Here is a 27,442-nt window from a genome sequence, read left to right on the forward strand (position 1 = left end):
ACATGTTAACAATGTTGACAAAGCTCAAAACTGAATAGAAGAAGCATTACATGAAGAAGAATTTACTCTTCTACATCTGAGGTTAGAGAGAGAAAATTTGTAATAGACAGTATGATATATCTGAAGGTTTGGGTAATTTCAGCTTCCACGTATCAGAGGACTTTCTTATCTTCGACTATAGAAATAAGGAAAAAGGTAGGAACTTTTGACTTTTGGTCTACCTAAGTAGGTAGATGATTCTGAAAAAACCCCAAAGGTATCAGAAGAGATCAACCTACTTCTGATGAATGTCAAAGTTACCCGAACCGGATCCCAAAGGCCAAGAACTGGCAAAAGTGTTAATAGTCTACCTCTTAAATTGTATTACATCACTTCTAGATAGCACAAGTTATAAAAGAAGTAATTCTCACTCTAGCTAAGAAAATTTTTTATATTTAAGTGATAAGTATCCTATTAAGATTCTCTCAATAATCAAGAATGCCTTTCTTGGGAAGTTTCTTCCTGAAATATTATGGAAATGATCAATTATTTTTCAGAAAAAAAGTTTAAAATTATTTCTAAGATATTTTTTAGCCCAAGCTAAAGACTGATTTTATCTTTTGTCCTCAAAATTAACTGACAATGATTATGATGTTGATTAGAAAATCCTTAAGACAAAGGTTATTAGTATTTTCTAGATTTCGTCAGTTAGGCTAGTTAGAATCTTTTTTGTGCCCCATTGTGTGGACTGCAGAGGACAAGTTATTTCAACAGGAAAAAGGCAGAACCGATGATCACTATTACTACAGAACCTGTACTAGAGTTTGTAAATATAAAATGTAGGTATAAAACAAGGCAGTAGCATTTAGAAAGATCATGACATAAATCATGATAATTGTAGCTCCTTCAGGCTGGGTCCTGTAACCAGCACAGCATCACTCCTCAGGGGAGGCTTTCTGACTCATGGTTCTACCCCCTCCAGCCCCACTCACCCTTGATCACAACTTCCCTATTTCCTTACCAGCACTTGAGAAAACCTGAACTCACCCTCTAATTTGCAGGATTACTTGTTGACTGTCTGCCCCCTAGAATGAAAACTTCTTAACACAGGACTCTTCCAGTCTCTCCTGGTACCGCGCCTCAGTGCCTAGCACAGTCTACCTTGTGATGAGCGCTCAGTGAGTAAGGGCAGAAATAAATGGTGCCGTCTGAGCCACAGCATCTGAACCTTGCTCTTTAGCATGGTCTAGTCTTCTCCAAAGAAGTATAAGCAGGCCTGTTCCATGGTAGTGTGGAGTCTGATGGAGGGGAAGTAGGCAGTGTTGTCATACACCAGGAAAAATTTACTGGAGCATTGGCTCAGGCAGGGATACTACCAGTGGAAAGGAGAAGACGGATCCCTACAGTATGGACTAGTCCCAAGTTCACAGGTGCTACCTAATCATGTAAAGCCTCATTACTACAAACTCCTGCTAGAGTCCGCTCAAGGTTGAATAAATTTAATATGGTCTGTGACGCCCTGATAGGCCTTGGATGTCACAGGGCAGGAGCTGTGACTGCGAAGGAGGGGACGAAAAGAGAGACAGAGTGTCTAGCACTCTGGGGCAGGCAGGTCTGGCCTGAGTGCAGTGGAGCAAGCATCCAAGGGCCCTGGGCTCCTGGAGCATCCAGAGAACACAGCTGACCTGTACTTCCTGCCCCCACCCCCATCCCCTCAAAGTGTCAAGGTGAGGGTATGTTTAGAGTACCGGGAGATGAGTTGGATCCTTGTATTGCCTCAGAACAAAGAAAGCTGGCAGGTCTTTTTCTGGAAGGGTGTCTGCAGGGCAAGTACAGGGGGCTTCAGGGACAAGCCCAGAGGATTATGCTGTATGCAAACATCAGTATAGCACTTTCTGTTCAGTATTTTCCTTCTATTTCCACCACATACCTTAGTTCAATCAGAAGAAGCAAAATATAATGGAAAGGGGGTCAATTCCGAAATCAAGGGGTTTTCACTTCCATGTAGGAATATTCTATTTAAAGTCTACCTTATAAAGTTCAAATGCTCACAGTAGCCAGAAAAGTAATATGAACAAGCAAAACAAACTGGGTGGGGACTGTCTAACTAGCCTGCCCAGGCCTGCCTGAAGTAGCAGCAGGCGCTGCTTAGCTCCAGTCAAACATAGCTCTGTGAAAATGTGCTCCGAGAACCTCAGACATCTCGAGGCAGATTGGAAATTTGGGTTTTATGTAAAATAATAATATCCAACATTTATTTGGTGCTTACCGTGTGTCAGGTTCAGTTTCAAGTGCTTTCCTTAAGTGATTTAATTTTTACAATAAGCCTATAAGGTAGATATTTTTATTATATCTTCATTTTATAGATAACAGGTTAAGCAACTTGCCCAAGGTCACAGCTAACAAATGGCTGACTTAGGTTTTGAAACCCATGTGGTCTGGCTCCAGAGGCTTTGCTCTTCATCTCTGCCCTACACAGCTTTTACATACTGTTATCACTTCATGGGAGCCCTGGTAGCACAATGGTTAAGCACTCAGCTGCTAAACAAAAGGTCCGCAGTTCGAACCCATCAGCCACTCCACAGGAAAAAGATGTGGCAGTTTGTTTCCGTAAAGATTACAGCCTATTTATGAGTCAGAAGCGACGCGATGTCAGTGTTTTGTTTTTTTTTTTAATTAACTTCAAAACTTTCAAAAACCCTGGGCAAACCAACCAAAAAGCCTGCCTGCAGGACTACTCACCCAGTGCCACAGGTGAACATCCTGGTGTGCTGGACATTTCTTTTCACAAGCTTGAATGTTAGGCTCTCGTTCTGAATGTGCCCATCAGATATAAGGAGGATGTTCCGTAGCCCCTGAGAAGGGTACAGCAAATTTAAATATCGGAGAGTTTTCCAGAAGTCTGTATTTCCCATGGTAGGTGTAGCAGCCTGGAGGAAATGAAGAAAGAGATTGTTTACTCATTGTTGGGAATATTCACCATGAACTGTCATCATTTCCTGAAACACATGCCTCCTAGAGATACTGTCATTGAAAATTTTCCTTTTTTCTACTTATACATTTACGGAACAACTATACTGACATCCTTTGAGTTTACTTTCATGTCACACTGTAATGATATTTTTACTTTGCATCTATTTACTTTTTTACAGTTTTCAAAGAACTATTACATACACTTCACTTAATGGGACAAAACATCATATAAAAGTTTGCCAATCTAGGCTGAAGCAGAGTCTGGTCACTCTTAGCTTGCCCCAAACAAACAAACAGAGAGAAGAAAACACTCTAAAACATTAATGGTGGTTACATTTGGATGGTGGGACTACTGTTGATTTTTTCTTTCTACTCTTTTTTAATATCCAATATTTCTTTAATGAGTACATATCACTTTTATTAATAAAATAAAAAAACCTGCCAATATACAAAAACTGAAGAACTAGGGCTTTTCTGATAGTGACCTCATGGAGAGTGAGTCCTCAACAGTACTACTCAATAGAAAAACGCTCAGATCAAGGAAGGCACTTTTACTTACCATAATGAACTCTGTTGGCATATCATTACTTGTGATATACTTAGGGTATGAAAATAATTCCTTGTAACCTGCATAATAAGATTGGCATGCAGTGTTACCATTAAATATTCACTTTATTGACTATTAATAAACACCTGTACCACAACTGCTAACTTAAAGACTATATTATACATTTATGCGCATACCTTACTTTTAAGAAAACTATCTTTTCTCATTTTAACACAGTATATTCAAAATGTGCATTTCACTATTCACTATTCAAAATGTTATGAGTCAAATTAAATGCGTAGACCTCTGTTCTGTAATATATCATGAATGTAAAGGTGCAAAGGGTCCCAAATTGCACAGGCAGGTTGACCATGATGAAAGGTGTACTCTCCATGCATGTGCTTTGCACTCCTCATGCTAACGTGACCTCTACCCCCTGCAGCATGCAGATCCCAGCTCAACTGTAAAGTAGGACAGGCTTTTTGCTGAATGACACAGAATATAACAATCACCGGAAAGTGGTATACCTCCTCATTCCACTCTATGTTCCTTCTTTCATTCCTAAAGAGGTGCCTTTTGGAGGCTGAGATGTTTCAGTGGCCCAACCTGGAGGATGGGGTTACTTTTCTTCTGATAGTGCTCATCTGATGTTTTCTGACCATTCCTTATAGATATTCTACGACTATACTGATTTCAAATATTCTGTTCTTATTCTTAGGACCTTCATTCATGTCAGATCATGGGCTTTGCTTTTGGTTCAGTCAGTAGTAATACTAATAGTTATATTTACAGGGCACTTACTATGTACTATGCACTGCTTTAAGCACTTAATCCTCAAAACAACCCTATGAGGTAGGGCCTACGTATTAACATCTTTTACAGATGAATAAAGTGAAGCATAAAAAGTTCAAGAAACCTGCATAAGATGACACATATAGCTAGAAGGTGGTTACTGCTGTTGTTGCCATCGAGTCGATTCCAACTCATGACCACCCCGTGTATAAGCAGTAAAGCCAAAATTTGAACCCAGGCAATCTGGCTCCAGAGCTACCTTTCACTCTATGAATGAGTTTGGGTTCACTGATTCAGCTCTACACGAGAGTATGTTCATATTATAGAGGAAGCTCACTTTGGCTCAGAGCCACAGAATACTTACTTGTGCCAAACTTGACAATGTTTATTTTTTGGTTCTTATCCACCAGGGACAGTGCATATAAGGCAATTTTCTTGGCTTGCAAGAATGCCTCACCCTCCATAGAATTGGAACAATCAAGACAGATAATAACTTCACTTTTCTTGGCTGTTTCAGGGAGGGTGATATTAAAATCTGGCTGAAAGACAAGCATGCAAGCCTAAAAGAAAAAAAAAAAAGAGCTTCTTATATCTGTACTACTTTATGTGTTAAGAAGCCATAAAATTTCAATCTAAAAGCCTACCTACACAATCTTTCTAAATGGTGGTCAAAAAGTAAAGACACGTCATTGGGATACAGTAACAGAGAAAAAAATGGCTTATTAAAAACTGGTGACAAGCACCAGGGCTCAGGTAAGCTATTACTCACTGGGTTCCAAACTCTGATAGGTATGCATCATGTACAGTGATAATAGCTGGCAAGAAAAATCTTACAAACCTCAAAGAAGCGAAAGGATAAACCCACCAGTGTGTGTGTGTGTGTGTGTGTGTGTGTGTGTGTACAGAGACATAGCACACCCAATGCATGAAATTCATGCCTATGGAAAAGATAAATTAAAATGTGCTTATTAATTGACATACCCTTTAACTACCATGCTTCACTGTGGCATTTGAAAAATGGTATCATTTATATGAAGCTATATAAATTAAATGGTATCATTTATATGAAGCTATATAAATTACATATTATAAAAAATGCTATAATTTATATAAAAATAACACTTCAGGCATAGCTCCAAAGTACAAAACATATAGCTAAGATCTGTAGAATTTGCATCAATGCGCAATTTTTATTAGAAAAGACCTATGTAAAATTCCAAAATTTTCTTGTAAGGTAAAATAATACCATAAAAATAAAAATAATTAAGATTTATTCAACAACAAGGTAGTTGACTAAGAGTTCAAATAAAAAGTAGAATGTCAGTGCTGGAGTTTCCAACAGGTAGGCCATGAGCCCACGTGAGGCGAGAAATGAATACAATGGTCTAAAAATCCTTGTGTGGCAAACACCAGAAGATAAGCTAGATAGCCGGGATCTTCTAAAAATTAAACATTTATGTTCATAAAAAGACTTCGCCAAAAGAGTAAAAAGAGAACCTATGGACTGGGAAAAAAAAATCGGCTATGACGAATCTGACAAAGGTCTAATCTCTAAAATCTATAAGAAAATCCAATACCTCTACAACAAAAAGGCAAATAATCCAATTAAAAAATGGCAAAGAATATACACAGACACTTTACCTGAAGACATTCAGGCAGCTAAGAGAAACATGTGGAAAGGCTAGAGATCACTAGCCATTAAAAAAAAAAAAAAATTTCTTTTTTTTTTTACATGCAAATCAAAAATACAATGAGATACCATTTCACCCTGACACTACTGGCACAAATCAAAAAAAGGAAAAATAACAAATGTTGGAGAGGCTGCAGGAAGCTTGGAACTCTTACGCACTGCTGGTAGGAATCAAATAGTTTTTCATTTTGGAAAACGAGATGGTGCTTCTTAAAAAGCTAGAAACAGAAATAGCATACAATCCAGTAATCCCCCTCCTAGGAATACATCCTGGAAAAATAAGAGCTATCACATGAACGCATATGTGCTTTGCAGCATAATTCACAATAGCAAAAAGATGGAAACAACCTAAGTGCCCATCAACAGGTGAATGGATAAACAAACTATGGTACATACACACACTGGAATACTATGCAATAATAAAGAACAATGATAAAGCTATGAAACAGCTCACAACATGGATGAATCTGGAGGGGATTATGCTGAGTGTAATAAGTCAATCACAAAAGGACAAATAAAATGAGACCACTATTATAAAAACTCATGAAAAGGTTTACACAAAAAAATTTACAATTTTTGATGGTTACTAGGGAGGGGAGGTATGGGGAGGGAAAACACTCACTAGACAATAGATAAGAGGTAACTTTGGGGAGGAGTAAGACAGTACACAGTTCTGGGGAAGTCAGCACAACTTAACCAAGGCAAGGTCATAGAAGCTTCACAGACACATCCAAACCTCCTGAGGGACCAAATTACTGGGCTTGGGGGCTGGGAACCATGGTCTCGGGGGACATCTAGCTCAAATGGCATAACACAGTTTATAAAGAAAACGTTCTGTACCCTACTTTGGTGAGTAGCCTCTGGGGTCTTAAAAGGTTGTGAGCGGCCATCTAAGATACTCCACTGGTCCCGCCCTGTGTGGAGCAAGGGAGAATGAAGAAAACCAAAGACACAAGGGAAAGATTAGTCCAAAGGACTAATGGAACACAACTACCAGAGCCACCACCAGACTGAGTCCAGCACAACCAGATGGTGCTGACTACCACCACCAACTGCTCTGACAGGGATCACAGTAGAAGGTGCCAGACAGAGCTGGAGAAAAATGTGGAAAAAAATTCTAACACAAAAAAAGACCAGACTTACTGGTCTGACAGAGATTAGAGAAACCCTGAGAGTATGGTCCCTGGACATCCTTTTAATTCAGTACTGAAGTCACTGGTGAGGTTCACCCTTCAGCCAAAGATTAGACAGGCTGATGAAACAAAACAGGACTAAATGGGTACATCAGCTCAGGGGCAGGGATAAGAAGGCAGGCGAGGGCAGGAAAGCTGGTAACAGGGAACCCAAGGTCGAGAGGGGAACAGTGTTGACATGTCTTGAGGTTGGAAGCCAATGTTACAAAACAATATATGTATTAATTGCTTAAATGAGCAAACAGTTTGCTCTGTAAACCTTCATCTAAAGCACAATAAAAAAATAAAATAAAAATCCTTGTGTGGTCCAACATTGTCTAATGCTATTTTTTCAGTATTATCAACAATTTGCAAATTTAAGTAACCAGTTTATTCTGAAATGTTTTTTCACGAGTGTCTCCTATTTCTAAGTAAGAAGCAGTATACCTCACTTTCTTTCTCAGGATATTTTTCAACCCACATTCTTGGGAGATATGCATCAGACAAACCGATGTGGAGAGAAAATCCATTGCTGTCCAAGGAACTACCTTCCATAGTGCTAATTACAGCTTTGCAGTCTGTGCGCTACAAAACAATGACAATAAAGTAAATAATGGATTAATATCACATTATCAGTTTGCGTTTATCTGTCAAGTAGGAAACCCTAGTCATTCTCATTAATGAGCAATTGCACCAATTACATTAACATTAATGATCAATTACATTAACTACATTAATAATACAGTCATATATAAAGTACAAAATTATGAAATGTAAGCTTTAGCAATGTGACCATTATCACATCAGTTACTCTCCCGAAATTCTAAGATTAATTTACAAAGACACATTTAGGCAGAAAAATGCAGTTTGAGACAGTCTCAAACCCTGGATCCAAAAAATATAGTCTGCATATTTAGATTTATCTGGATATAGCAGAAGGTTATATACACCAGATATATAGTATAACCTACAGTAGTAAAATAAACATAACCTACAGTAGTAAAATACAAAATTAAATAAAAATCTGAGAATTACATTTTAATAAATATGGAATGATTTTTTTAAATGCACATGATAAGCTTTAAGACAATAAAGACAATGTGGTAGATTGCAAATATGGCCACAAATCCTTTCCATCCTTGTATGTTTGCCATTTTGCAAGGTGGCTCAGCAGCTCCTCCCATCAGGAGGTGGCAACTATTTCTCCACCCATTGAATCTGGAGTTGAACATGTGACCTTCTTTGGCCCTTAACTAATGTGATATAAGCAGATGCCTAAAGAAAGTTTGTGTAACTGGGCTTGCCCTCTCTTGTTGCTACTGGGACCTCTCCCATTACTATATGAATGAGCCTGAACTAACCAACTGGATGATAAGAGACATCCGGCCAACACTCCAGCAGCCAGGTATGTGAGTGGGGCTACCCTTGATCATCTTGTCCCAGCAAACCAACCCAGACCAGAACCGCCCATCAATCCACAGAACCATGAGAAATAATAAATGCTCAGGTCGCTAACCAAAATATCTGCAGTTTGAATCCACCAGCTGCTCCTTAGAAACTCTATGAGGCAGTTCTACTCTGTCCTATAAGTTGAAATTGACTCAACAGCAACAGGTTTTTGTTTGTTTGTTATTGTTTTAAGCCCACAAAGTTTTGAGGTTGTTTGTTATACAGAAAAAGCTAACTGGGCTTCCCGTGCAGGGTGGATTAAACACATATGTTTACCTTCACTATTTAGCAAAACAGTAAATCTCCCTTCCAATAAAAAGGGTATAAACCCATAAGATAGAGCAGATGAGTGATGTCAACAAATTTTGCAAAGACAGAAAGTTGATGGAGGCATGTAAACTAATTAAGCAAGAGTGGCAGAAGCTACTACCTGAGGGTCTGTAGAGGAAATAGCCACAGGCAGTGGGCTAACTAGCCCTGCAATAACCTGGGGAGGCTCACAAATTGGAGGTACCAGGCACTGCAGAAAACAGAGGTCCTAGTTAATCCACTATGTACTAATGTGTCAGACCCCTAAGTCCCCTCCCCACCCTAAGCAGCCAAGCAGCTAGTACCATTTGTCCTTGTTCTCTCACTAAAGAAAACTGGAGGCTTATTACATAGAGAAATTCAACTAACTATGATGTAAAGTCAAAAATGCTAGGGAGTAGAACGGAGGTTAGGGCAACAAATGAAGATTAGCGAGAGTTGGCACATTGAAACTTGGAACCCTTAGCTACCCTCCCCAGGCATGCCGCATAAACATCTTTACAGAGGTTCTGGATAATCACAGAAGAATGGAAGCGTCATTATGATACTCACAACCAAAAAGCCAGCTTGCTGCCTGGTGACTCTCTAGTGCAGGTCTTTGGTCAACCTGCCCCACCAACCCACAGAGCTTCTCACTTTTTTGTGTCTTAATCTTAAATATGGACATATAGAGGGTCACCAGACATTTAAGGAAAAACCTTGTCATAGAGGAAAACACCAGACTTATGTTCTGCTAGAGATAAAAACAAACTGTTTTACTAAAGAAGGAAAAAAAAAAACATTTCAAGAAATGGGGAGACACAAGTATTCAGACAAGAGGCTGCAGCATGTGTTCCAAATTTTAGAGAGAGAAAAGTTTTCCTCTGGTGAAACAGAAAAAAGATCATGTTTGCAGGCATCGGGGGTGTGGGGGGGAGGAATGTGGTCACAGACAGACGTGTAGGAATTACACTGACAAAAAGTTACAGGGGTTTGTCAAACTATAATCTTAAACATTTAATACCAGTTAACAGCCTGAGATTCTTACATCCCGAGATTTGTTAAAGCATTTTGTCAGAAGTAATTGAGACCATTTTCTGTCACAGATGTATGCCTGCCCCTCCCCTTATCTTAAGGTAACAAGCTCGTGTCTTTACAAGTCTTTACCTTAGTTACAGATTTACAAAGAGTCAGCAGAAATGGAGTGGAAGACTTTAGTGAGTGAAAATGAAGTTTGATTAAGACTTGGTTAATTGATGTTTTCACAAAGTCATGAGACATTTACAGGTTCCATTTACTTAACATTGCTAATTCCACTTATTAACCTCCTGTTGACCAAAGTCTTTTCTGAGGCAAGCTGTGTAAACATTCTTAACAGATAACCTCCTAACAAACAATTCTTCATCCAAGCCAGAAATCCTGGCTCTTGGCCTCTTTCTTTTACAAGCAGTTAACTGTGACAAAAAGGCTGAACTGTCTTTTCAGAACAGAGGCAAAGGCTTTTAGGCTAGGTTACAATTTTTACTCAAAATGCAGTTTAATTTAAACCTGGTCAGTCCATCCTAGTTATGTCAAGCACCCCGGTTTTTGGTCTGCATACAATCTCTAATCTCTCTCTAATATGAAGTATGGAAACCAAAAGAAACAATCAGGGGAAAAAAAAGGGGGGAAAGAGACTCAAAGACAGGAGATACAATGCAGGGGACAGAAGAAAAAAAATATTATTAATACTGTCAAAGAGATAAAAGAGGGAAAGTATTGCATCCATGAAACCAACAGAACAGAACAGAAAATGGCTCTTACAAATAAAAAATACGAGAATAAAATTAAAATCTCAATAGAACAGCTGGAATTTTAAAAAACTGACAAATCATTCAGAAAGTAGAACAAAAAGACAATAAAATAGATAATAGGAGAAAAAATAGAAGATAAGAGGCTCAATCCAGGGGGCATCTAATTGAAAAGCATTCTAGAAATATAAAAGAAGGGGGAAAACTTAGTTTTAAAAATTACAATTTCCCACAACTAATGTCCATGGCAAAAGAACGGGTCAACATCCAACCATTTCAGGAGGTAGCATATGATCAAGAACTGACAGTACTGAAGGAAGAAGTACAAGCTGCACTGAAGGCACTGGTGAAAAACAAGGCTCCAGGAACAGATGAATACCAATGGAGATATTTCGACAAACGAATGCAACACTGGAAATGCTCACTCGTCTACGCCAAGAAATTTCAAAAACAGCTACCTGACCAACTGACTGGAAGAGATTCATATTTGTGCCCATTCCAAAGAAAGGTGATCCAACAGAATGCAGAAATAACCAAACAGTATCATTAATATCACACACAAGTAAAATTTAGCTAAAGATAATTCAAAAATGGTTGCAGCAGTACATCAACAGAGAGCTGCCAGAAACTCAAACCGGATTCAGAAGAGGACATGGAACAAGGGATATCATTGCTGATGTCAGGTGGATCTTGGCTGAAAGCTAAGAATACCAGAAAGATGTTTACCTGTGTTTATTGACTATGCAAAGGCATTTGACTGTGTGGATCATAACAAATTATGGATAACATTGGGAAGAACAGGAATTCCAGAACATTTAATTGTGTTCATCAGGAACCTGTACATAGACCAAGATGCAGTTGTTTAAACAGAACAAGGGGATACTGCATGGTTTAAAACCAGGAAAGGTATGCATTAGGATGATACCTGTTCACCATACTTATTCCACCTGTATTCTGAGCAAATAATCTGAGAAGCTGGACCATATGAAGAAGAACCTGGCACCAGGATTAGAGGAAGACTCATTAAAAACCTGTGGTATGCAGATGACACAACCTTGCTTGCTGCAAGTCAAGAGGACTTGAAGCACCTAATGATGAAGATCAAAGGCCACAGCCTTCAGTATGGATTGCACCTCAACATAAAGAAAACAAAAATTCTCACAACTGGACCAATAAGCAACATCATGATAAATGTTGAAAACAATTAAGTTGTCAAGGATTTCACTTTACCTGGATCCACAATCAACATCCATGGAAACAGTAGTCAAGAAATCAAACGACATATTGCATTGGGAAAATCTGCTGCAAACGACCTAAAGTGTTAAAAAGCAAAAATGTCACCTCGAGGACTAAGGTGTGCCTGACCCAAGCCATGGCAATTTCAATCACCTCATAAGCATGTGAAAGCTGGACAATGAATAAGAAAGGCTGAAGAAGACTGATGCCTTTGAGTTAGGGTGTTGGCAAAGAATATTGAGTATACCATAGGCTGCCAGAAAAATGAACAACTCTGTCTTGGAAGAAGTACAGCCAGAATGCTCCTCAGAAGTGACAATGGTGAGGCTTCGTCTCTTTCACATACTTTGGACAAGTTATTAGGAGGGACCAGTCCCTGGAGAAGAACATCATGCTTGGTAATGTATAAGATCAGTGAAAAAGAGGAAGACCCTCAGTGAGCTGAATTGACACAGTGGCTGCAACAATGGGCTCAGACATAGAAACAACTGTTAGGATGGTGCAGGACTTGGCAAGTGTTTTGTTCTGTTGTACATAGGGTCGCTGAGTCAGAACCAACTCAAGGACAACAAAAAAAGGCCATGAGTCTTGAACAATAAATGAAGCTTACATAATTATTAAATTTCAAAATACCAGGAATAAAGAGAAGATCTGAAATTCTGAAAGAATTAAAAAAAAAAAAACTGTATACAAATACTGTGGGATAAGAATATCATTGACCTTCTCAAAAGTAACACTGGAAGCTGGAAGACATTGCCTTCAATATTCTGAGAGAAAATAATTTTCAACCCAGAATTCTATACCCCACACGTGATCCAGTGCAGCATGTAGAAGAAAGATATCGTCCGACTTTACCACCCATGCATTCTTACTCAGGGAAGTTAATGGAGAATGTGCTCTGCAAAACTGAGGGACTAAAACAAGAAATAGGAAAAAGGCTTACAAAAAACAGTAAAGGGAGGCTACCAAACAATAACCAGGCCAGGTGGAGCAGAAAGACGGAAGGGAGGGAGGTCTCCAGGGAAAAAATAAGTTGCTGAACTATTTGAAACACTTAACAGTGTGAAAGACAGTATAAGAAGAGTCTTTACCAATGTATTAGCATATGAGAAGAAATATGGACAGATTTCTAGAAAACTAAGCAAACTAAAAAGGTCTTTTCCTTCAGGAATCACTATAGGAAGATATAAAATATATGTAATCATAATACGGTTCTTGGCTCAATTGTAAGCAATATTCACATAGTCATAATAACTTAAACACTGACTACAGCTTTAAGGAAGATTGTGATAGCACTCATTTGGGATAAGGGGAGAGAAAAAGTGAGTAGTAAAGTAAGTGAAGGGGGAAGAAAACTAAAGTCTAATCCATTATGAATAAGTAAACCTTAAAATTGGGGCTGCTTGGCGTTACTGAAATGGTTAATCCCAGACCTAAACTGAAATTCTATTTTAAATTAAGCTGCAACTAGGTTTGAAGCCTGCCTCTGCCTTCTATGAAAGACAAGTTTGCTTCCTGTGAAAGTCTTAACTGCTTGTGACACGAAGCATGTAGAGATCTGGGCCTTAGTTTAGGTAAATAATCTTGCTATCTTAACTGCTCTCAGGCAATTCATCTGGTGAATGCTTAGGCCCTAACTCCTTCCCTCCTAGCCAGATAGGCAATGTATACATTTCAAAAGGTTTCAAGTAGGACCTGATTTAATCTCCTTGCTAACCAAATGGTCAACTTTTACATTTTAAGGACTCCAACTAGCCTATGGGAAACCCAGGTGGCATAATGGTTAAGTGCTACGGCTGCTAACTATAGGGTTGGGAGTTCAAATCCACCAGGTGCTCCTTGGAAACTCTATGGGGCAGTTCTACTCTGTCCTATAGGGTCGCTATGAGTGGGAATTGACGGCACTGGGTTTGGTTTGGTTTTAACTAGCCTATAATCAATCACTAAACCCCTACAATCAGGAATGTTTACACTGCTTGCTTTAGAAATATTGAATTAGTTAATTTGTGTCAGGAAAGAAGAAATTGATGTTAGGATAGAAAATGATGTTAGGAAAGTTTGTAGTTTGACAACCCCTTGTAAATTTCCCTTCCTTACCTGGTATTCCCCCTTGATGAGATCCCATTTTGCCTTTGTTTGCTCTGCCTGATAAACACCTCACTGCTCTCCCTGCAAACCAGAACACAGGCTCCCTCTTGTTTGAGTGCCCATGTGATTCATTTCACAAAATGATCTTATTTGTCTTTTTCCTTCAATAAAATTCCTTGTTACAATTTCTAGCAGAGTGTCTGTCTAGTGTTTTCACTAGGACAATTATAATAAGAATTATGAAACAGATGACTCAAGAAACAGAAGTAAAAACTTTTTATTTAAAACTATGGAGTAAACCAGAAGAAACAGCTATATTCTAAAGCAGGTCAGTCTCTGGGTGCTGATGGGGCCAGGCAGGGACTGAATGAGACTGCTACTTTTTCTTAAAAGTTGCTGTATTATTTGACTTTTTAAACTATGTGCATGCATTGCTGTGGTAAAGTAAAATTAATTTTTAAACAAGAGTTCTTAAGAAATAAAAAAAAAATTTACTAACCTTTTGTTTTAGTTTATGTGTATCACTAGAAATGAATTCGATCACGTATGGCATCTCAATGTACATACTCAAAGAGAAGCTATCAAAGATGAAGAGAAAATTGTCTTAGTAGTTGCTTCAAATAATTTTAAATGAAATTTTAACAATGAAACTAATGTCCATTGAATGATAAACTGACAGGTTTCATATTTTAGGTACAAACCTTTGCTTTGTCCCTATTTCCTTTACGCAAATCTTCTCTACTGTATCCTGTAAAAAGAAATACGTATATATATAAAATTACTTATTAGGTTTCATGATGAGACTCTAAACTGAATACAATCTAAGCAAGGCCACAGAGGCATTTGCTTATGGAATGACAGTAACTTCTAAAATACAAGAATATGGGGGATAAGTTACGGCCATTTTGATAAAGATTTTCAACTATGCATGTGTGTGTGCATATTTGTATGTATGCATACACACACACATATACACATACACATATGCATACAATTTATATAAATAAATACATAGTAAGAAGTCTGGAAGGACATATACCAAAGCATTAACCAGTAGTTATCTCTGGATGATAGAATTAAGGATGGTTATTACCTTCCTCTTCTGGCTAATCTGCATTGTCTATGCTTATCTACCTCTGCTACCTGTCAGTTTGTTGTACTGTGGTGGCTTATATGTGGCTATAAAGCTGGAGGCTATGCCATCAGTATTTCAAATACCAACAGGGTCATCCATGGTGGATAGGATTCAGCAGAGCTTCCAGACTAAGATAGAGTAAGAAGAAGGCCTGGCAATCTACTTCCAAAAATTAGGCAATGAAAACCCTATGGATCACAACAGAATGTTGTCTGCTATAGTGCTAGAAGATGAGTCCCCTAAGTTGGAAGGCTCTCAGGATACACCGTAGCCACAACAATGGACTTGGGCACACCAACAATCATGAAGATGGGGCAAGACAGGGCACTGTTTTGTTCTGTTGTACATGTGGTCGCCATGAGCCAGAGCTTACTCCATGGCAACTAATAAGAATGCTTACCTAAATTCTTCATGATGAACATATAGTACAGATATAAATTTTTTTTTTTTTTAGGTAATTGAACAGAATAAAAATATTATGCCCATTAAGCGTATCCGTGTCTTTTATTCTTTTGACTTTACAAACAATATATGTATCTAAATGCTACAACAGCCAGTAAAATTGATTTTATGCTAAAAAAGATTAGATTATTTAGATTTTTTTTCTTCCCTTTACATAAATTCTGAGAAATGCTTCTTTAAATCTTATCTTAAGCACACTAACCTGAATGTTTTCATTCAAAGCTTTGTCTTGTTGCCAGGGTGCCACAGTAGCAGGCATGCAGAAAACAGCAGCAGTACCTTGGACGCTGAGTTCAGTGATATAGGTAATTTTGATAAGAACCTTAGCCTTAGGAGGTAAGTTTCCAACACTTACAGTAAAAACTTCCTGAAAAAGAAATATACTACTTAGCTTTGCAGTTCAAAAGCACATCCATTCTATGTTACTTAACTCCTTGTATTATATGAGCTACTTGAGTTACAATCTGCCAAATTCTTCCTCAGGAAATGGTTATACAACATTGTTGGTGCTAAAGTGGAGCCCTGGAGCCATTCACCAGTGTGTAGGGGAGGGGTGACACCTACAGGAGACTGAGGGAGGAGGCCTCTCAGGCTGAACTCTGGCCTGACTGGGGAGTATGGCCCAGGGGCTCTTCCCACAGGAGGACCTGCCCTCTGCACTGCTCTGTCTGCACAGACAGCCTCTCTTTGCACAGTTCCATCTCTTGAAGAATCTGTGGCCTTCATGACTCCCATGACCCAGCACCAGTTCCACCAGTGGATGCCAAGCAGAGCAGTTTTCACTAAGATTGACCCTCACGTAATTCTGTTACATTGTAGTAAATTTATCATTTTACTTAAAACATATTTAGTTTTCTTTTAATGGGGTATTGATAATTACTGTATAAAGATGCAACCTCATTATCACTTAAGGTAGAAAATAGAGAGGATAGATGTATTTTTTTTGTATTTTTTTCTGTTACATAGTCAGAGATCCCTAACATCTCCAACTACATATGCCATTCTATTTGACCACACTATCATGAAAATTTAATATGTTCATATTAGGAGCATATACCACTAAAGATTAATGCAGATTCAAGGAGCAAATTATTACTTTTGACATCAAGGATATCCATTTGCAGAATGGGAATAAACAATAAAGAGGTAGTTAATGAACAATAAATAATGCTAGCCCTTAAAAGAAGCATATGCATAAAAGCCTGGGGATTCATTTGAGAGACTGCCACTTAATAGCACAAGGTTAGAGTTCTGCTTCCACTTAGGATATAAACACACACAAGATTAAGAGCTGGATAATCTATGTAATAATTTTTCTTGAACCCATCAGATAGCTGAGGTTGCAATGCAACCAAAAGGACTGAATTCCAAATAGTGACAACACCCCCTGAGGAAAGATGGGAATCGTAAACTGTGTAAATTCCTAAAGGCTAAGAGTGGGCTAGGATATCAGTTTAGAATAATTGTGAGCCCCAGACACAAGGGAAATTTACACCCACTCACAAGTTCTTTGTCAGTCTTCTACTGGGCCCATTAGAAAGACTCAGGGAAGGCAGGACACCAAAGAAAGCCCTGTTCAGTGGAGCAGGAGTGCAGGAGGTGATTGGCTGCTGCTGGGAGGCAGGCATAAAAAACCACTCACTTCCCTGGATCTTTCCCATGTGAAGCAAAAGCCTGAAACTGGGGAAAGGAACAGCAAACCCTCTCACCTTCAGGGCCAATACAGAATGGGTAGAAGCAAAACAGTGGTAGGAAACATTCCTTCCCACTCCCAGGAACCAGGCTGAGATACACTGCTTTAGGGAAAATGACAGAAGCAAAAGATACTGTCTATGGATGAGGGGAAGGAAACCCTCCTGGGCCTAGGACCCTGCATCAATACAAAGCAGAAGTTGCGTACCACTGGAGGAAAGGCAGGAAACTGTTCTATGAACTACCCCCAAGACAATCAAGGTAATATTTGGCTGCTGCTAGGGAAGAGAGAAGTGGGGGAATGTGCAGAAATGCTGAGAAGGTCCCAGCCCCAAGGCCCAGGAACACAGGTCCTGTCTAAGACTGAGGTTGAACCAGCAGAACCAAGAATACCCCTTGCCCCACCATGAGCCTAGCACTGAGTAACAACCAATAGCAGTCCACCACTAGGGAAGGGGCATATATGTCATCTCTGTGGCACAGATGTGCAGGGTCTTTGGAAACCTGAGGATGGAGCACGAACCCTAAGAAAAATCTTTCATCATCCCAGAACCCACACTATGCACAAGGTAATGGCAGCCCACCGTTGGAGCAATGAGAATAAGTTCAACTATTTAACCCCTACACTAATAGCCTGACAGAATAGGAAAGCCTATTTCTGGGCATATATACCACTTACCTCTGTTTCTACTATTTCTCTACATACACTGTCTGGCATTTGATTATAAATTTCAAAATACACACACAAACACACACAAAGACCCACTGTCAAGAAATAAAACAACAGGACCAGAATTCAAAGATAACCATGAAGTTGGAACAATCAGAAAGGACTATGATAAATATATTTAAAAACCTACTGGAAAAGTGAACATCACGAATGAATAGAAAGGAAATTTCAGTGGAGAGATGGAAATTATAAAAAACAAATGTCAAAAATGCCAGAAATAAACACAGTATCACAGTTTACCAGCAGACTAGACGTAGCTGAGGAGTCACTGAACTTGAAGACAGAGCAATAGAAATTATTTAAAACACATCCAGAAATAAAGTCAAAGAAGAGAGCTTCAAAAGCTGTGTGACATATCAAATAATCTATGTATATTTGAAGTCCCAGAAAGAGAATGGGGAAGAAAAAATATCTGAAGAGAAATGGCCATGGAAACTTCAAAATTAACTAAAGATTATAAACCACAGACCCAAGAAACTCAGAGAACTCCAAGTAAAGTAAATAATTTTTAAAAATCACATAAACACATCATAATTAAGACTACTGAAAGCCAAAGATAACAAAAAAGTCTTGAAGGCATTACACAGGGACAAAGACAAGAATTACAGTAGACTTCTGGTTAGATACTATGTAAGCCAGAAGGCAATGGGTTGACATATTTAAAGTGATAAAAGAAAAAGGAAAGAAAAAGTTGTCATCAAGTTGATTTCAACTTATGGCAACCTATGTAGGTCAGAGTAGAACTGTGCTCCATAGGGTTTTCAATGGCTGATTTTGCAGAAGATCACCAACTTAAAGACAGATCACTAGAAATAATCTAAAATAAAACATGGTTATCTCTGAACCCTGGTCCTGTTAATCATTTTATCTCTTGACAGTGCGTCTTTTTTATTCCTGCTTTTTTGGCATTTTTTGGAATTTGTGATCTAATTCCAGGCAAAATGTATGTAGAAAATAGTATAGATGGAGATAAATAGAGATTGTGGCTTTCTTCCAAAGTGCCTCTTGGTGGACTCCCACCTCCAACATTTCAGTTAGCAATCAAGTGTGTTAACCATTTGTACCACCCAGGGATTCCAGGAAAAAATATCTTTCAAAAAGGAAGGTGAAATATTTTGTCAGATAAAACCTGAGAGAGTTTCTTGCCAGCACACTTTCACTAAAAGAAATGTTTAAAAAGTTCTTCAAGCAGAATGATGATAATACCAGATGGAAATGTGGGTCTAAACAAAGAAAGAACACTAGGAATAGTAAAAATGAGGGTAAATATAAAAGACAGTTTTTTTCTTATTTTTAATTGCCTTAAAAGATAACTGAAAATCTAGAACAAAAATAACAATATATTGTGAGACTTGTAACATATGAGGAAGTAAAATATACAACAACAGCACAAAGGATGTCGGAGGAAGTAAATGAAGCATAAAACAAACCAAAACCAAACCCAGTGCCATCAAGTCAATTCCAACTCATAGCGACCCTACAGGACAGAGTAGACCTGCCCCATAGAGTTTCTAAGGAGCACCTGGTGGATTCAAACTGCCGACCCTTTGGTTAGCAGCCGTAGCACTTAACCACTACGCCACCAGGGTTTCCAAATGAAAGGATAGGGCTATAAAATTCTTATACTATATTTAAAGTAGTATACTATTATTTAAAGGTAGACCGTGATAAGTTAAAGATATGTATTGTAAATTCTAAAGCAGTGCTGACCAATGGACCTTCTGCAATGATAAAAATGTTTGCTACCCAGTAAGTTAGCCAATAGTCACATGTAAACATTTGCCTTTAATTAATTTAAATATTCACATGCGGCTAGTGTCTACCACATTGTAAAGGGCGCTTTAGACCAACCACCAAAATTTTTTAGGAGAGGTAGAGGTAGGTCAGATGGTGGAGTGGTCAGATGCTTCCAGTGGTCCCTCTTACAACAAAGGCCCGAAAAAACAAGTGAATTAATTACGACAGTCTAGGAGCCCTGAACATCAAAGAAAAAGCAGAGGAATCCGACTGAGTGGTGGCAGAGAGACAGATAGTTCAGAAGCAGTGAGGCGTTGCCAGACCTGACCTGGCAGGAACTGGCACCTCACAGACCAGATCGCTCGTGCAAGCACGGTGAGACAAACAGTGGCGTCTGGGAAACATTTTTCACATCAGGAGAGACCAAAGTGGAGGAGAGTTCACTCATGCCTCCCAAATCAGAGAAAAGTGGTGCTCTCAGCATAAGTACGTGCATCTAATCTACCATGCAGACAAAAAAACACCCCTTTGGAAAAAACTCTCTCCCATTTAACTGACTCCTCCCCACTCTGCACCAGGTCCTAAGGCAGCTTCAGTGACAGTCGCTTTCCTTGGGCTGGAAGTAGGACCTGTTGTGCACCCTGAGCCATCCTCTCAACCTTGGAAAAGGAATAAATTAACAAAGAGGGGAAAAAATAACCTGCAGGCTCCCCTACACTGGGAACTCAGGGCAGAAATAGCTCCTTTGCCTAGGCACAGGCATAAGTGGTCCACGGATTTTGAATGCCTTTCACCACTGCAAAGATTGGTGTGGGCCCATTTCAACAGCACAGTACAACAGGGTATATGCCAGAATTCTAACTTCAATGGTTTCAGCTATATGGTGGATAGGCAGGTTTGTGATGTTTGACACCACTCTACCTATTAAGCAAGGTCCTTGCCTACCCACATCAGGGGCCTGAGGACTGGCGGCTTTGCCCATGGCACCTAGCCATTTTAGAGAGGGGTCCAAGGAAAAGTGGTGCCTCCCAGTCCTTAGAGCCAACAGCACTGGGTACCCATAGTATGGATGCAAAACCCAAAACCCACCCATCTAGGAGCTCTAGGGAACAGGGATAGGCTTTCCTCACAAACACTCAGGGGTGGTTGTCAGTCCCCTGCCTTGCTGAACGTGTGATGCCCTACTGCAGCCAGATACCTGTGCCTACACCAATCATCCATGCTTGTCGAAGGCTGCAAGTGAGAGCCTGCACCACACACCTGGGGACAGACTACCTGGACACTTGAGCTGAATCCATACAAGAAAAGTAAATGGATTCCTGGGCTCATATACCTATTAACAGTTCTAACCACCTAGTGACAGGGTGTTAGGTGCCAATAATCAAATCAGCTCATTCAAGCAACCTATTTGGGCAAATCAGAACAAAACGAAACAAGAAGCTAGGACATAGTAAGCAAACATAAAATAATATAGTAACTTATTGATGGCTCGGAGACAACAGTCAATATCAAATCACATAAAAAGGAGGAAGATGATGGCTTCAGCAAGCTCCCAAAACAAAAAATTGAGAAACCTTCCAGATGAAGATAAATTCCTGGAACTACCAGAGGTAGAATACAAAAGAGAAATACACAGAACTCTTAAAGACACCAGGAACGAGATCAGGAAAAACACAGTACATGCTAAGGAACACACAGACATAGCATTAGAGGAACTTAAGAAGATTAGAGAAGTACATAATGAAAATTTAATACCCTTCAAGAATCCATAGAGAGGCAGAAAACAAAAATTCAGAAGATTAACAGTAAAATTTCGAAATTAGGCAACTCAATAGAAAGTCATAAGAGCAGAATTGAGGAAATGGAAGTCAAAATACATGACACTGAAGATAAAGCACCTAACAAGAACATATTTGAGGAAAAACCTGATAAAGGAATTAAAAAAAATGAAGAAACCCTAAGAATTATGTGGGTCTCTATCAAGAAAAATAAAGGAGTGATTAGAATACCAGAACACAGGGGGATAACAGAAAATACTGAGAGAATTGTTGAAGATTTGTTGGCAGAAAACTTCCCTGATATCCTGAAAGATGAGAAGATATCTACCCAAGATGCTCATCGAACCCCATACAAGGTAGATTCCAAAAGAAAGTCACCAAGACATATTATAATCAAACTCACCAAAACCAAAGATAAAGACAGAATTTTAAGAGCAGCTAGGGATAAACAAAAAGGCAACTACAAAGGAGAGTCAATAAGACTAAGCTTGGACTACTCAGCGAAAACCATGCAGGCAAGAAGGCAATAGGATGACATATATAAAGCCTTGAATGAAAAAAATTGCAAGCCAAGAATTATAAATCCAGCACAACTATCTATCGAATATGAAGGCAAATTAGGACATTTCCAGATAAACAGAATTTTAGAGAATTTGCAAAACCCAAACTAAAATTACAAGAAATACTAAAGAGAGTCCCCTGTTAAATATCAGTAACATCAGATAACAACCAAAGACTAGAATACAGGGCAGGGCAACTAGATATTACCTCACAGAGAGGGAATTCTCAAAAATAAATCAAAGCTAAAATGCTCAAAATAGGGAAACAAAGATATCATTATATAAAACAATGATGTCTTTTAATGACAATATGAAATCAAAAAAGAGGGACTAAAAATGTAGTCACAGCTCTTTCATATGGAGAGGAAGTCAAGGCAACATAAAGAAATAAAATATTAAGGTAACACAAAGGAAACTAAAAAACCTAAACATCAAAATAAAAACTGAGAAAAGCATAAAGACTTAGCAAATACAAAAACAACAATAATGAAAAAGTGGAAAAGACAATATATAAAGAAAAATGGCTCACCACAAAAAATTAAGTGGAAAAACAAGTGTAAACAAAACAAAAAAAGACATCAAAATGACACCTTTAAACTCATACATATTCGTAATTAAGCTGAATGTAAAGGGACTACATACACCAATAAAGAGACAGAGAGTGACAGAACGGATAAAAAAACACAATCTGTCTATATGCTGCCTACAACAGACACACCTCAGACTTAAAGACACAAACAAACTACAGCTCAAAGGAAAGAAAAAAAAATCAAGCAAACAACAGTCAAAAAAAGGCAAGAGTGGCAATATTAATGTCTGACAAAACACACTTTAAAGGAAAATCTGCCACAAAGGATAAAAAGGACACTATGTAATGATTAAAGGGTCACCATACCAGGAGGATATAAACATAATCAAAATTTACACATCTAATAACAAAACTCAAAATTACATAAAACAAACTCTGACAGCATTAAAAAGAGAGATAGATGGCTCCACAATAATAATAGGAGACTTCAACACACCAATTTCAGTGAAGGACAGAACATCCAGAAAGAAGCTCAATAAAGATACAGAGCATCTAAATGCCATGATCCACCAACTTGACCTCATAGACATACATACAACATTCCACCCAAGAGCAGACAAGTATACTTTCTTTTCCAATGCACATGGAATGTTCTCCAGAATAGACCATATGTTAGGTCATAAAACAAGCCTTAACAGAATTGAAAAAATCGAAATATTGCAAAGCATCTTTTCTGACCATAAAGCCCTAAAAGTAAAAATCATTAAACAGAAAAAGCAAGGAAAAAAAAAATCAAACACAATGAAACTGAACCACACCTTGCTCAAAAACAACTGGGTTATAGAATAAATTAAGGACGGAATAAAGAAATTCACAGAATCAAATGAGAATGAAAACACCTCCTACCAAAGCCTCTGGGACACAGCAAAAGCAGAGCTAAGAGGGCAATTTATATCAATAAATGCACACATCCAAAAAGAAGAAAGGGCCAAAATCAAAGAATAATCCCTATAACTCAAACAAATAAAGAGCAGCAAAACAAGACCTTGGGCACCAGATGAAAGCAAATAATAAAAATTAGAGCAGAATTAAATGAAATAGAGAGCAGAAAAACAATTGAAAGAGTTTAATAGAACCAAAGCTCGTTCTTTGGAAAGGTCACAATATCAACGACCCACTGGCCAAACTGACAAAAGAAAAACAGGAGAGGAAGCAAATACCCTGAATAAGAAATGAGATGCGCGATATCACAACAGACCTAGCTGAAATTAAAAGAATCATATCAGATTACTGCGAACAATTGTACTTTAACAAATTTGAAAACCTAGAAGAAATGGATGAATTTCTAGAAACACACTACCTACCTAAACTAACACAAACACAGAACAACTAAATAAACATATAAGAAAAGAAGAGATTGAAAAGGTATTTTAAAAACTAACAATAAAAAAAAAAACACCCTGGCTCTGACAGCTTCACTGCAGATTTCTACCAAACTTTCAGAGAGGTACTACTGAAGATTATTTAAGAGCATAGAAAATGACAGAATACTCCCAAATTCATTCTATGAAGCCAGCATACCCCTGATACCAAAACCACATAAAGACAAGGCAAAAAAAGGAAATTACAGATGAATACCCTCATGAACTTAGATGCAAAAAATTCTGAACAACAGAATTCAACAACATATCAAAAAAATAATTCACCATGACCAAGCGGGGTTCATACTAGTTATGTAGGGATGGATTACCACTGATTGTTTTATCAATATAATCCATTACATAATAAAACATAAGACAAGAATCATATCAACTGATGTAGAAAAGGCATTTGAAAAAGTTCAAAACGCATTCATGAGAAAAATCCTCAGCAAAATAGGAGTAGCAGGGAAATTCCCCAACATAATACAAAGCCAAGAGCCAACATCATCCTAAATGAAGAGTCTGAAGGCATTCCCCTTGAGAATGGGAATGAGGCAAGGATGCCCTTTATCACTCTTATTCAACATTGTGCTGGAGGTCCGAGCCAGAGTGATTAAGCTAGAAAAAGAAATAAAGGGCGTCCAGATTGGTAAGGAAGAAGTAAAAGTATCTCTATTTGCAGATGATATAATCTTATACACAGAAAACCCTAAAGAATCCACAAGAAAACTACTGGAACTAATAGAAGAGTTCAGCAGTGTATCAGGATACAAGATAAACATACAAAAATCAGTTGGATTCCTCTATAGCAAAAAAGAGAACGTCAAAGAGGATATCAACAAATCAATACCTTTTACAATACCCCACAAGAAGATAAAGGGCTTAGGAATAAATCTTACCAGAGATGTACAAGACCTATACAAAGAAAACTATAAGACACTACTGCAAGAAGCCAAGAGGCCTACATTAGTGGAAAAACATACCTTGCTTACGGATAGGAAGACTCAAAATTCTGAAAATGACTATTCTACCTAAAGCAATCTATAGATACAATGCAATCCCGATCCAAATTCCAACGGCATTTTTTAATGACATGGAGAAACAAATCAACAACTTCATATAGAAAGGGAAGAGGCCACAAATAAGTAAAGCATTACTGAAAAAGAAGAATGAAGTGGGGGGCCTCACACTACCTGATTTTAGAAAATATTATACCACCACAGTAGTCAAAACAACATGGTACTGGTGCAACAAAAGATACATAGACCAGTGGAACATAACTGAGAATCCAGACATAAATCCATCCACATATGAGCAGCTAATCTTTGATTTCACACAGGCCCAAAGTCAGTTAAATGGGGAAAAGACAGTTGACAACACTCAGACTGGGAAAAAATTCTTGGCTACGACAAAATCGATCAGTGTCTAATCTGTAATATCTACAAGATACTGCAAAACAACTAAAAGACAAATAACCCCATTAAAAAATGGAGAAAGGATATGAACAGGCACTTCACCAAAAAAACATTCAGGAAGCAAACAGATACATGAGGAAACGTTCATGATCATTAGCCATTAAAAAAAAAACCCAGTGCCATCAAATCGATTCTGACTCAGCGACCCTGTAAGACAGAGTAGAACTGCCCCATACAGTTTGCAAGGAGCACCCGGCGGATTTGAACTGCCGACCTTTTGGTTAGCAGCCGTAGCACTTAACCACTACACTACCAGGGTTTCCATTAGGCATTAGAGAAATGCAAATCAAAATTACAATGAGGAACCCGGCGTGGCAGAGCCAAGATGGCGGAATAGACAGATGCTTCTGGCGAGCCCTCTTTACAAACAAAGACCCAAAAAAACAAGTGAAACGAGTATATCTGTGACAAGCTGGGAGCTCTGAGCATCAAAGGCAAGCTCAGACAATGAACTGAGGGGCAGGGGAAGGAAGAGATCGTTCAGAAATGGAGAGGAGTTACCAGTCCTGATTCGTGGGGAGCCCTCAGGCACAATTCCCGGAGCAGTGGCAGTGTTGGCGGATTGGTACTAGCGTTCAACCGCAGTTTCCTCAGGGAGAACAGCCAGCCACACAGCCTACTCACACCTCTGGAACCTAAGAAGAATGGCACTCTCGGCAAAAGCTAAGTACTTGCGTGTATTTTACCGCACCCCTCCAATCCCAAACCGACCTCAGTGGCTGAAACCCTAGGCCTGAGATGGACCCTGGTGAGCACCTAGAGCCATCCTGCCAGCCTTAGGGAAGGAAAAAATTTGCAATTGGGGGAAAAGATAATTTGCTAGCTCCAGTAACCAGGGGAGCTCAGGACAGAAGCAGCTCCTGTCCAGGTATAAACCATCCGTGGACCTTAAGCACCTTTCCTTTCTGCATGGACCTGTGTGGGCCTATTTCAGGAAGATAGGCCCTTCTTGGCAGACTCCAACGATTTCAGCAGTGCGGTGGAGAGGTGGGTGTTTGACGTTTGACATTCCTTTCCCTATTAAACAAGGTCCTCACCTACCCACAACAGGGACCAAAGGACTGGTAGCTCCACTCAAGTCACCCAGCCACCTGCAACAGTGGTCCAAAGGTAACTGGTACCTCATAGTCCTTACATACAAAAACTTTGGGTGCCCACGGTGCCTCTGCAGAGCCAACCCACCAGCACGCTCTAGGGAACAGAGACGCATTTTCTTCAGACACCTGGGGGTTGGTTCTCGGCCCCCTGCCTTGTTCAGAGTGTGACCCCCTGCTGCAATCAGATACCAGTATATACACCAATCACCCCTGCCCCTCTAAGACTGTAGGACAGAGCCTGTACGACACACTTGATGATCAGCTACCTGGGAACCTGAGCTGAATTCATACAAGAAAACTGAATGGACTCCTAGACTGATATACTTGACAACAGCTCTAGCCACCTGGGGACAAGACACCAGAGCTCCAAAGACAAAAATAATCAAGCTAGCTCACTCAAGCAACCCATAGGGGTATAACAAAACAAAACAAAGCAAGCAGCTACGACACAGTAAGAAAGCATAAACTAATACAATAACTTATAGATAGATGGTTCAGAGACAAGAGTCAATATCAAGTCACATAAAGAAACAGACCAAAATCACCTCAACAGGCTCTCAAAACAAAGAACACTCGGATCTTCTGGTGAAAGTGCATTCCTGGAATTACCAGATGCAGAATACAAAAGTTTAATATACAGAACCCTTCAAGACACCACGAAGGAAATGAGGCAATACGCAGAACACGCAAAGGAACACACAGATAAAGCAACTGAAGAAATTACAAATATTATTCAGGAACATAATGAAAAGTTTAATAAGCTGGAAAAACACATAGACAGACAGCAATCAGAAATTCAGAAGATTAACAATAAAATTACAG

At 38.9% G+C, this 27,442-nt stretch overlaps 1 protein-coding gene across 4 annotated transcripts in view; it reads right to left on the reverse strand.

Moving 5' to 3' along the window:
- Positions 1 to 27,442, reverse strand: part of PARP4 (poly(ADP-ribose) polymerase family member 4) — a 267,433-nt gene that overhangs the window by 53,324 nt on the left and 186,667 nt on the right. For 3 of the 4 annotated variants that reach the window (XM_049867551.1, XM_049867549.1, XM_049867548.1), the window contains 8 exons: positions 15,804 to 15,968; positions 14,706 to 14,752; positions 14,504 to 14,582; positions 9,033 to 9,122; positions 7,601 to 7,738; positions 4,656 to 4,851; positions 3,512 to 3,579; positions 2,722 to 2,909 (listed from right to left, as the gene is read on the reverse strand). In XM_049867551.1, coding sequence (XP_049723508.1) covers positions 2,722 to 2,909; positions 3,512 to 3,579; positions 4,656 to 4,851; positions 7,601 to 7,738; positions 9,033 to 9,122; positions 14,504 to 14,582; positions 14,706 to 14,752; positions 15,804 to 15,968 — 971 coding nt within the window. The remainder of the gene's footprint in view (positions 1 to 2,721; positions 2,910 to 3,511; positions 3,580 to 4,655; positions 4,852 to 7,600; positions 7,739 to 9,032; positions 9,123 to 14,503; positions 14,583 to 14,705; positions 14,753 to 15,803; positions 15,969 to 27,442) is intronic. The other variant, XM_049867550.1, reaches the window with a different exon arrangement.

The sequence above is a fragment of the Elephas maximus genome, chromosome 23 (assembly GCF_024166365.1).
Source record: "Elephas maximus indicus isolate mEleMax1 chromosome 23, mEleMax1 primary haplotype, whole genome shotgun sequence".
Classification (NCBI taxonomy): Eukaryota; Metazoa; Chordata; class Mammalia; order Proboscidea; family Elephantidae; genus Elephas; species Elephas maximus.